This window comes from Melospiza georgiana, chromosome 2 (assembly GCF_028018845.1).
Source record: "Melospiza georgiana isolate bMelGeo1 chromosome 2, bMelGeo1.pri, whole genome shotgun sequence".
NCBI lineage: Eukaryota > Metazoa > Chordata > Aves > Passeriformes > Passerellidae > Melospiza > Melospiza georgiana.
The window spans coordinates 109,908,401-109,921,647 of NC_080431.1; the positions used below are offsets into that span (position 1 = coordinate 109,908,401).

Sequence of the window (13,247 nt, forward strand, 5' to 3'; positions counted from 1 at the left end):
AATGGAAAATTAACATTCATAGAACTCTCTGCTCATCTTAGGACCCTGAAATTCAGAAATATTATTTTTATATACCAAAATTATTTCCTGGATATTTTAATTTGACTTCTAATACCAACCCAATAGCAGGACCCTGCCCAGTTTCAGTACATCTTTATAAATCTTCTTTTAAACTACATTACCACAGAAATGAAAAATAATTGATTTTGACTGTCACCTTAGGGGGGATATGGTGAGACACATAATACTGTGAAACTGAGAAATAATTGCCATTCTAATATAGTAACTGTACATTGAAAAAGCTGTTCAGAATATGCTCTCTTTCATTTTTTCTTTACCTTCTAGCATTTTAGACAGGACTGCCCTTTATGCATGCCAAGACTTTGCAGTCTTTATTAAAATAACAAATCAAAACAAAATTCAAGAAGCCATTTTTAAATCAGCAAAATTCTGAGATATGTACAACTAAAATTTAATATAATCAGAGCATGATCAGAGCATGAGTACAACAGTCTATAATACTCTTGTTCTGATCAATGCAAAACTAGAATTTGCCACACTCCATAATATACCATATATCCTTCAATCATTCAAGGAGAAATGAAGCTTGTAAAGTCTTAGTATGTGGGGCAAAATAAAATATTTATTTCTCCTTTTAAGTAGAATTAGGGTAGAATAATTGATTGAATTTAGAAGATATTTGGCAAATGCAAAATACTTAGACCCACAAAATAAAAGATTGGGTTTTTCCTATAGTGGTCTTCATTCCATTATGAAAAGTCAAACAGATTTTAAAGATTTTAAGAATTGTGTAGTTGAAATAGTTTTGTTTTTTTTTTTTTTTTTTCACACATCAAAAGCCTGGATTTTGAATTATAAACTACAGCATATCTGTATTGTGTTTATTTTTAGAAGACTGAGAAATACAATATTTGCTGTCTGCTGAAGTATAATAGGAAAAAAAAAGATTGAGATAAAAAAAAGTCTCATAAATATCTAATGTTGTCCTGAACTTCTGCCATAATCTTCACTAAAATAATATAACTTTTTGATTTTTTTTTTTCACTTTTTTTTTTAGAAGGCAAATTAATTGCACACACAACTTGATCTGAGCAACAATATGAGAATAAATTTCTTCCAGAAGCTTTAAATAGCACAGAAGAAATAAATAGCCTCTCTAAAATATTTCCTTACAAGTAGGTGTTGGTAATGAAGTATTTGATAACTCTTTAACCCAATGTGTCAAATTATTTTAAATAAAGTAATTTTTGGGAAACAATTACTCCAGTTTTCTAGATTTTTTAATTTCATATGATTGAGCACTCTGAGGCTTTGTAATCTTTTTGACAGCATAAGGGAGATGCTGATCCTCTGTTTTCTGCTCTGCATAAACTCTAGGGTTTTCATAATGCAGATTTTTATAATGCAGAGTGATTCTTTTAAAACAGTTTTTGAAGCAACATAACATTAACCTACTGTCCTGTCCAGCCTGATCACTACAGGGCTTTACTTTATGGCTTTAGATGGCAATGAAAATCCGTATGTGATAGACAGAATTTGTAAAATCTGTAGGGATGAAAAGTTCTAAACAAGATTATTAAAACTATCCATCTGAAAAGTGCCCCATCAAGACCTAGTTGTGCTAATTTATAGAATTAATATGTATAGCAAGCTATTCCCCAGGAGTCTTACCCTTCCCTGATTGTTTTATGTAAGCATTTTTAGTGGCCAGGCCTAGAGACTGCCAGGCTGGCCAGCTCAAGTCTCACAAGTTATCTTCACATCTATGCATTAACACCCACAGATTTAATCATGTGTCATAGTGATCTCGGATGCAATACAAGATTTTCTTTTGGAAGACTTATGGAACCAAACCAAATAATTTTTTTGAGCTGAAAGAGCCAATATCGTCCACTTTCAAAGTAGTCATTCATTTAGTCACTCATTTCCCAAAACTTCCAAGACATAGTCAGATTAACCACTCTATTTATACCATGATAAAAGAATAAACAAATTTAACTCTGAAGTGTATTATCTGTACATGCCACTCATTAGAAATGTCCAGATTAGCCCTGACACTAAGATAAATTAATTAATATGAAAAAAGGCCTCATCTATTTCCATTATTTTTTATATACAGACAAAAAATTGCTTGTGAAATAGGTAGAGACCTAAATCACTTTCCCAGATCCCCACATGCTAGCACTCACTTGAACTGGTGAGGATAAATTCCCTCAAGCAATGAGGCAGCTATAGTCAGGTACCACAAAGTTTGACTGATCCAGTCCAAGAACATTGTTTTCTCCAAGACAGAGGAAAAAAACCCCACATTTATTTATTCTACTCATGTATAAAAATTATGCCACTCTACATCTGTGTGCTGGTAGCTATTTCAAACATTTTCCTAATGAAATGTTTGAAAAATGCATCCTAATTAATTACTTACAAGATTTAATTCCATTTCCAGAACAAACAATGCCATGATTTATAATCAAACTTAAATAAAAACCACAGATTGTCACCTAATGGTGCAAGAGTAGGCTAAATCACATAAGCAACTTTAAATTTATTATTTCCCATAGCCTTCAGACATTTTAATGTCCTACTACCAGTGACAATAAATTAATTAGAAATTTTTAATAGGATGCTGTAAATTAGGCATTGTGTGCAGTAAAGAATTAAATAACAGATTTATTTGGGAAGAAATACTTCTTATGGCTGAAATAATAACAAAATATTTTTACTACAAATTTGAAATTAACTATTTTTGGATTTCATCACTTCCATTAGTAGCAGCAACAAAGGTGAGGAGTCTTTTAACAGTAAAAGAAAGGATAAGGGTTCATATATATAAACAAATTAACTTGCAAAGACCACAGTATTATTTAATATTTTGCTTAGTAAGGAAGAAAGAACTATTTTACTAGGAATTAAGTTAAAATGAAGTATTTCCATTGTTGGTAGAGTTTCAGTCAAGAAAGGCCCAAGAATTTATTTTTAATGTGAGCTCAAACCAGGAAAAGAAGGGTTTTGCTCAGTTAGGGCCCAGGTGTGACATGCAGAGCTCATGGATATTACGTGAAACATTTCCACTGAGACCTTAGAAATGGACCAAAGACTGAAATCCCTGGGATGTCTCTGAGACTTTTCTTTCTTAGGGGCAGTAGCATTCTGCACTCAGAGGTGTTTGATAAGAGGGTGATACTCAGTAATAAGAAAACCAGTGATCTTTGAATAAATGACCTAATCAATATGTGAGTAAGAACTGACAGCAGTCATGAGTTCTGGCAATTATGTTTACATCATTTCATATATCCTTCCAGACATGTCTTTTCAATATGAAGGATATTTTAGTATGTATCTTCATTATACTAATTAAATATTCTTGCAAAACAATGCTAAATTGGTTTCTCATTTATTTCAAATTCTGTATTTTCTCTCTCTTACACAGTCACTAAGCAATGATAGAAATGTCTTTGACCAGAGTATTTTGCTACAGTTCTACAAGTTTTCTGACAATGTCTCTCATCACCAAAAAACGCAAGTCAAAATTGAAGTAGGTAAAACAAAATTGAACCATTTGAATCCAAACTGGAATAAAGAGAGTCATAAATTTTTGGAATAACCTTTATCACTCAGTAAAGCAGGAAATACATGTAAAAATAAAAAATCTAAATTAAGAAAGCCAAAATCATAAATATAAAAGTATTTTTACAACCTTTATACTTGGGACAAAACAGAATAAACTACCCACCTACTTACCACTGTGCTTTCATGGCAGAAAATAAGTTGCCTTGAGCACTGAAACACTTTTTTTCTCCTCTCTACTCTGATTGCATTTATGCTCTATTCCACAAAGAACTGTTTAAATTTGGTGGTTATTAAATCATCAAAATCCATATAATCCAATTTAGATATAAAAAAGGGAAATTATTAGCATGACCATGACTTTCAGCACTGAAGCCTGGATTCTTTATATCTTCTTACTTTAAACATCTACAAGGCAAAAATATGATGTTCCTGACAGTATGGTGCTGCAGGAAGGAGGTCTAGAGAAGGCATGAGTCATTCACAAGCCTTTTGCAGGCAGAGATAAGCGCCCTAAAATGTAAATGCTGGACAGTGCATTCTATGATCAGTTAAGATCTGCAATTTACAGAGCAATTTCTACATCTAGGGTATCCTCAGAAGGCTGAGTATAAATATTAGGGCCCATCACTCAATATTAAGGTCCTCTGAGACATTAAAAAATAAACACTCTTGATATTTATGCCAATAAATGAAAACAAATACTTGAGAAACTAATAATAACATAATAAGAATATTTTTAATCAATTAAATTATGAAAAATAAAGTACTCATCACTGATCAGTCACAACAAATGAACATGAATAAAATGAAATTTCTTCAAAATTCAGACCCGGAACTTCATAATTTTGCTACTAAAATTTCACCACATAAAATTAAAAAAATAATTTCAACTTGAAACCCACAATTGCATACTAAATATAGACCACTGAGCAATTCTTAAAACTAATGCAAAGAAGAAATATTCAGAATGTTCTATATAAAAATGCTATTTTAAAATTTTGAAGGAATGATTCAGGTATGTAACCTCATATCCCAGTTCTGAAACTGTTACAGAATTCCTCCTTTTGCAGCTTTTTGGCATGTACCTGTGACACATGAACAAACCCCCTCAATCCCCAATTCTAATCCTTGCTTCCTTATTTGCTGTATGTTAACCTAGATTGGTATCCTGTATAACATGGTGGTTTTGCTGGTTTGTTTTAATTTTTTTTTCCTCATATGGAATGGAATGTAGATCAGGGCTGCAAGGCAGATCAATCACAAGATAAGGAAATAAAAGAGCAAAGTTTAGATAGATGACTGAAAATTCTATTCCAGCATTCACCCACGGTAAGATGCAACCACAAAATGCAGCACCTGAGCCACCTTCACTGATACAGATGGCATTTCACTTTGGGTAATAGTGTGCTATTTTCAGAACTCATGTTCCAGAGAGAAATAAGCCCAGGAAGCAAGAGACAAGTTGTCTGGCTACCATGTGAGAGCAGATTAGAAAACTGTGGCTTTAGTGTGCTGAACATGGTCTGATAGGGAAAATGACTGCAGCCTGCAAGAACAGAAGGGGATAAACATCGAGGAGCAGATAAAACTGAACTACAGCTCAGTCCTGGCACCAAAATAAACAAGCTAAGTGCAAATGCAGGCAGCTGAAGAAGCAACAGTTACCAAGCATTAAGGAGTGAAGAGACAGAAGAACAACTCTGTCACAATAATGAGAGGGAAAAAATATCCTTAATAAATTTGAAGACAGAGTTCAATACATTTCAAAGGGATTACATGATGTGCTATCCAGGAAATGTCCTTTTATAATCTTGTGTCTCCTAATCATAAAATATGTCAATTAAACTTGCTTAAAAACTGACACATGGTATTTCTTCTCAGCACCTTAAGTTCTGATCTCAGAAAGTCTAGTGGAAAATTCACAATAAGGATATTTAAGAGTTCATGACCTGAAGTGAAACTATTATTAGATTTCATTCACATTATTTATAATGCATAATGTTGTTTAATACCATGCCATTATGCAGCAAAAAGGAACACACCTCCCCTCCCCAAATACACTTGAAAAATGTAATTACATTTTAACCTCTATTAACATAATCATCTAATCATACTGTTGACTATTGCATTTTATATAAGCATTTGACTCTATGTATTTATTGAATATTAATGAACACATTATTCTTTACTTTTCCAAAGTAGTCCTACTCAGAAATAGTATTACAATTCTGAAGGTTTTGTATATTTTTCTTTTTCTAAAACAGTTCCTTCTCCAGTGCCAGACAATTCACTTGCTTGTAAAGCATTTTCAAACAAATCCTGTTAATTCTGAATATGGTTCACTAAGCAGCATGATCTCATTAATAAAACAAGTTGCTACTCTAGTAAATCAGAACGCTCAGCTGTTTTAACTGTTTCCCTAATGGAAATTCTAATGATCTCTTCAGTCAGCCTCACAGAAGCCTAACACTTTTGAAACAAGACCCAGCAAAATAAAGAAGAAATGAAAAAAATGGAAACAGTACAACTTCAGACTTAGCATTCTGTCACAAATAAATGTTAACTAACATTGGATCTGCATTCTTGAGGTTAGTTGGAATATTTTTGCACCACTTGAATTTTCATTAGAAAGGTACTTTTGTCTGTTTTACTGAACTAAATGAAATTTTTGAGTGACAAATTCATGAGTTCTTGGGATTTCTAACAAAAGAGAGAAGGGAAGAAAGAAAAAGCTTGATGGATGGCAAAAAGAAGAGAACACTCTACAAACATATATTTAAAATGATCTCATATGTTGCAAAAGAAAATAATAAATAGAAAACAAATGAGAAAGAGGCTAGGTCAAAGGGAAATGTAAAAGAGAAGCAATCTTTTGCACTGAATATAAGTTTCTGCATAGCAACACATTATCTCAGGGTCTTTCAGTGTGATATTCAGTTTAGGATAAACCTCTTTTTTAATGATGATAAGAAAATAATGCTTCTAATCTGGTGAGACTTTGAAATGTGCTACATACCCAGTGCATTTGTAACATTCATAATGCGTCTTACCTTTGTTAGGGCACTCTAAATAATCAACCTTCTCCAAGGGAAAATGCTAATTTAGCAAGGAGTTAGAAAAAAATGAAAAAAAATATTCAAAGATTTTTTTTTTGGAAACCTCATTTGAAGCTGCTCAAGGATCCAAGAATAGTGCCAAGGAAGGTAACGGTGCACAGGCAAAGGAAAGAATGGGTAAAGCTTTCTAACACCTTTGTGTCTAACTAGATACACATCTTACCTTAGTAATATATATGTTATTAAAATTGTGGGACAGAGAAAGGGAGTTGAAGTTTCAGAGAACATACACATAAGCTCTACTACCTTCTACATATGCAGCAAAAAGCACCTTTATTTCCTTGATGACATTCTATTTTGTTAATCAGAGCTTAGACCTTTCTTCAGTACTCAAAGCATTGAAATTAATGTGCAGAAAAAAAAATAACTGCTATTTTAACTTCTTCAGCTTATTGTGTTACCTAATAGTTGTATATTTTTTATATATTTGCACCACACAATTTTGTTTCCCTTTCAGTCCAGCAGTTTTACAGTCGAGAAATAACAGTGTAAATCTTTAAAAAGTTGATTTGAAATAATAAAATTCAAATGGCATGATTTATTTTTTTAACTGTAGGCCAAGAAGTAGGTTAGTGTTGCATTCAAAAACACCTCTGGCTTTAATGTTAGACAGACATAACTTCTTTCAACCTGAAATCAAGTAATTCAATCCAGAAATTCAAATTTACAAGTGCCAATTACCTTAACAGCACTTTTTTCTTATGCACGAATAGTAATTTATAACATGAAACCAGAGTCTGGTCAAGTTATTCAGGTGAAAATATCTACTTCCAAAACATCAGTTTGGAATTAATTCTTCATACCCATTACCATTTGAATTACAAAAGAGGGAAATGAAATAAACTACCAAGAAACTAGAGTTATTATTTTCCTTATGATGCTCAAAGAGCTTGCAAGATGAAAAGCATACAAATTGGAACTGGACACATAGCGACTAAGTAGCTATTCTGTCACACTGCATTTCACAAATAAAAGCATCCTCCAGGTCCTTTGATTAAAACATGAAACAGACAAAATGAGCAACACTTGCGAGACGTTGTTCACGGAATATCTCTTGTACAGCTCAATGGCTAATCACATTTCTTCCACGAGAATTTAAAATTAAGCCTGATACTCCTGCTGGTCATAAATAACAAATGGAAATTTACAAGCACTTTAAGTAAAGACCAAAGAAATATATAACTATGAAAGTACCACGATATACCATGTCATCCCATATCTTATTTCATTTAAAAATACATCTTACAACAAGCTAGTGAAAATTTTTAGTTAACCAGAAAAACAGACACGTCTGAACAAAATTGTCACTGTCCGCTCATCACTGGAAATCCTCCTTAAATGAACTGCAAAATAGATTACCCAGACCTTAAAATTTCTTAAACCCTTCAGAAAAACAGAATATAGGCTAATCAAATCATACCTGGATAAATTGCTTGGTTTTCACAAGCCCCACGTCTCCAGCCTCTATCTGTGCTCTTGACAGCTTCTCTTCAGTTTCACTTAGCCAATGATTAAATCTCTTCATGTCAGAATGAAAAATCTGCCACTTTTCCAAAGATTTGTCAAACCGCCTGCAAGTATAAAAGGAGATGAAATAACAATCTACTGATAGTTTATTTATTGACTACAGAAAAAAAAAATAAAGAGAATAATGTTGGATGTTTCAGGTTAAAATCAAATAATATTGCCGGCATAATATATTAGCATTTATAACAGTTATATCAAATGGTAATATGGCAGCACCTCTGAAATGAAATTATTTCTGAGAAAATGCATCACAAATCAGTTGTTTTATCAGTTTTAAAATCCTTTTGACAAAAATGCAATGGTCTTCAAGTGAATTTCCACTTGCATGGTGCAAAGGGACTCTTTAATAAAAACTATTCCCTATGTTTCACTTTCAGTATTTTATAATGATAATTACTAAAAAAAAAAAAAAAAAAGTCCTGAAATAAAAGGATGATTAAAAAAAATAGAACATTAAAAAAACCAATATTTTGAACAATAAACAAGGATGAAAAATATTACAACCACGTCTGCAAGTCTATAGTTCACTACAAAAAGACCAGATAAGTACTTCCAGCACTTTGGGAAGATGTGACCTGGTTTTGTCTAGGGTGACTGATTGATCTCCTGCTTCAAGAACTGTTTGAATTGGCCACTGCCAAATAGGAAAGAAGTGAAATGAAGACAGATTACAAAACATTATAAGGGGGTTTGCAGATAGCCTACATCTTAAGAAATTTGGTTATCCTTTGTGTTAGATTGGTGTGGAAATGTAATAACTAATCAGAGATTAGCTAGAATGTTTTGTTAGAAGATCATCATTAAATGTGCTACTGTTGTTTAGTTTAATAATCCTCCTTTACAGGATTATAATAGATTTTAGGGTGTACTTAAAGGATAAAAACAAAGATGCTCAATTACTTCTCTATGAGATAATCTGGTTCTGCATGGGCAAACTATACAATTATTTGAATGTTAAGGAGTTTAATTCACCAAACAAAATGACATTACTGTGAGGGAATAGAGATAATCTTTTCCATTTTACTGATGATTTTTCATTTTTTAGAAGAAAATACAAGCAGACTATTGACCTGATTAAATATTGTAGTCACTTATCTAACTTACTAAAATGTCTGTGATAATTTATCACGGTCATCATATTTTATTGCTCAAAATTATCAAACCATAATTTAAAGGTGCATTATAACAGGTTTTTTTTTTATAACTACCTTACTCAGAGTTGCAAGGAAAAATTAATTTTATTTTGTAAATATCACATAGAAAATAGAATCAAAATTCCATTTCTTTTGGTTCAGAATCATCTCTCATTTTGGACACTATATTAAACATCTTTCCTCCTGTTCCTCAGAAAGTAAAATTACTCCTCTCAGCATGGGAAGCTTATCAGAAGCTTAAATGTGAAAAAAATCAGTAAGGTTTGATATTAGTATTCTTGAATTTGCATTCCAGAACTTGCAAACTCAATCTCCCATCACTGTAAATTCTTCCTCCATCTTTTGCTCTGGGAAATAACAGTTGTAAGGAGAAGAAAAATAAAAAGTTGCAATAAGAAGATATGAATATTTAAAGCTTAAAAGTTCCCAGTGCTTATTGCTCATGTCTTAAAAAAACCTTGTTATTCTCCCTATAAGTGTAAACCAATAAAAATACTCAGTATAAGTATAAACAAATACAATATTAATGTTTTGCAAAACATTAGTAAAAACCAGAATTTATCAAAAGGCTAAGTGACTAAAATTCAAGGCTCTTACAGTGATTAAATACCTAAATAATGTTACAATGACAAGAGAAAAATTAATTTTTGCTGCAGTGGCAGGTGTGGGTGCATTTGAACAACATCAAGCAGCTCCCTGCTCTGGGAAGTTATGGGACACCTCTCCTGAGTATACCTAAGTGAGAGTTTCCCTTGCTGAATCTCTGTATTACCTCTGCTTACACATGATACTACTTCCAATAGCTTTTTAAACTTTAAAAACAAAGAGGCTTCTGTTTGTTTGTTTGTTTGTTTTATCATGAGCAAGGCTGTTACCAGGTGGTGAGCTCAAAACCCACAAAAGGAGAAGCCTAATTAACGACCAACGCTGAACAGCTAAATTGCTGAAGCCTTGGCACAGCAGAATGGAGAATAAATTCATAAGAGAGCAGTACTCACAGGACTATGGAAACCCAGAAAGAGTATGTCAGCCTCAGGAATCCTCAAGCACACAATGTGGAGCAGAGGAAAATTAAAGACCTTGCACGCCCTTACCTAGGGATCCCCTCTTGTTTGCCATCAGAGACGAGTCATTGAGCTAAAATAGCCCCACGTAGACATTGCTCTGTGTCTTCCTCTGCTCAAATCCTTTCCCTCTGACCAACATAAGACAAAATAGTGGCTCATGAGTGGCCACTAGCAGTGGCTAGTGGGTGACTGTCTGAAATCTGGGCACTATTTCGTTTCTGATGTGTTTCTCTCTGGTTTTCTTAGCACATGTTCAATAACATAGTGCAAAGAGACATCCTGAAGCCAAGCAGGAGGTTCTGGATGAGAATGTACAACTGGCACAAATTACGAGGCGCTTGAGCATTGGACATGAGCTCTGACACAATAAGGCAGCTTTATTCCTCTATCTTGAGCATTTTTGGGTTGATAAGGAAAAAACAAATGTCACACTGGTCCATTTTTTTCATATATCTACTGACACTCCAGCAGGGACCATGTTAAGCAGTGGCTTGTGGGAGCAATTTCATTTTATCATATTAGTACATAATGGATTTATTTTGCCTCCAGAGAGCAAGAAAGAAAAAAACGCAACCAAAGACAACTGCTGGGGTAATACAGAATACAATTTATACTAAGTCATAAAAGTATTGCTTGTTTCCTTCCTTCCTCTCCAACCTGTCTTTCTATAAGTAAAATTTAATATTCTTTGGTAGCATTGCACATAATCTTGCACAGAGATTTACAAATGCCAATTTGGATATACACTGTCAGTGGAACTCTAAACTGTATAATGGGATTGCACGTGATGGTCTGTGTCACAAAGCTGGTGTTTTAAGGAAGCTGTGCAAAGGTGAAAGATCTTTGAAAACAGGGAAGACACAAACATAAAAGGCAGTACAAAGGCTAATGATTTGTTGTTGCAAACCAAATCTTAATTTTGAATCTGTGTTTTGATTAATTCCTGGGTATTTTGATAACATTCCTTCATACTATGAAACCCACTTTTGTGGTTTCACAAAGATTCTGGTTTAGCAAAACTTCACAATCAATTAACCCACAAGAAAAAGAATGCTATTTATACAATTTCCTAAAAGACATGATTTATGTCATGGAAATTGGTATTACAAGAAATAAATAAGAATAAATGTGTTTTATTCTTCATATTGGCAAAAACAATCCCTAAACTTGATTTCTATACTGTTGCTAAACAATATACTGCAGGATTATGCTAATATTAACCCACAAATTTTCAAATTTTGCAGTTTTGTCAGCTTAATTCTGCACAATTAGCACCTTGTAAAAATACACAAACATCAAAGTAGTGTAAATAATTATGTATTAAAATGTCAGAGCATTAACTTTACTATTTAAGGCCATTCTTACAGATAACAAAATAAGAAAACTTGTTCTTGTCAAGCAACTTCTACAATTAAATTGCTTAAAGAAAGAGCAAACCCATTTTCACAGGTTTTGGTGTTTTCATTTGACCTCACACAATTCATGTGAGTTCTTAATATATATTTAATTCCTATATCCTCTCTACATTTGGACTCAAATTTGGATTCTCTAATTTTAGACACTGCTATATCTTGATCTTGATCTTAGGTTTTGCTGTGGGTTCATTCTGGGACAACACTTGGCTCTACATATTTTCTTCATACCTTTACAGCCTTATGGTCTTTCAGCCATAAACTACCAAACAAATAATAAACTGCAACCAAACAACCATAGCAATGCCATCCATCAATTCAAAACTTAATTTCTCCTCTTCCCAGAAACTAGACTCTGCAGCATGGCATAAATTTAAAAAATTGTACATTACAATTACATTATAAATATTTCACTATTTTGAATTGTATTGATTGTATTATTCTTTTTGCCCTAGTTAGTGATACCATGCCATTCAGTGTCCATCTCTATCAAAGAAAATTACAACTAAATAGGCTAAAAAAATGCAAGGTCATGTCAGTCATTGTTGGTTTTCAGGCATATACAAATCCATATTTTATTATACAAGAGACAGCAATAAATTTCATAGCCATTTGCAAATAATAATTACACAGCAAATGCATTAGATTCTAATGGATGTTGTGCATCAATTGTTTAAATAGAAACACTCCATAAAATTTATATAGCATACATTCTTTTTCTACACTAACTAAAACTATCTATTAGGCATATGAACTAGAAAATTCCAATTCTTTATTTCCTACAAAGTTTTCCTCCATCACAACAGAGATGCAATCATGTATTTTACAGAACTTTGCCTCAACACTCGGATTAAGTGTAGGTAACAACTTTCCCCTAGGGAAAATAAAGAAATGCTTGAATAATGTGACCTAGGTTAAAGAGTAGCATATTTTGCAACTCTCTTAAACTTTAAAAATATCTATGCAATTGGTAATAAAACCAAAAATTTCATAACTTTTTGAAGTGGCACAGCAGCACGAGCTGTCATCAGCCTTTAGGGAGAAATGGCTGCGAGAATCCTCACCTGGGGTTTCTGCCCAGGGCTTCAGGGCCAGTTTTAAACTCAGACCTTTGTGGTGTTTTCGGGGTCTCTCATTGTGGGGAGGAAATGATGAATCAGACTCCATGTTCTTAGAAGGCTAATTTGTTATGATATTGTATTATATAAAAGAATACTATACTAAAACTATACTAAAAAATAGAGAAAGGATACTTACAGAAGGCTCAACAAGATACTCATTAAAAACTTGTGACTGACCCACCAGAGTCTTGACACAGCTGAACCATGATCCGCCATTAAGTAAAACCAATTCACATGTTGGATAAACAATCTCCAACCA

General features: G+C 33.1%; 1 protein-coding gene across 1 annotated transcript in view; it reads right to left on the bottom strand.

The window, feature by feature from the left end:
• The window catches only part of DMD (dystrophin), a 1,043,539-nt gene that overhangs the window by 531,139 nt on the left and 499,153 nt on the right, over window positions 1-13,247 (bottom strand). Inside the window, 1 exon segment of the mRNA XM_058043463.1 lies at window positions 8,128-8,278. Coding sequence (XP_057899446.1) covers window positions 8,128-8,278 — 151 coding nt within the window.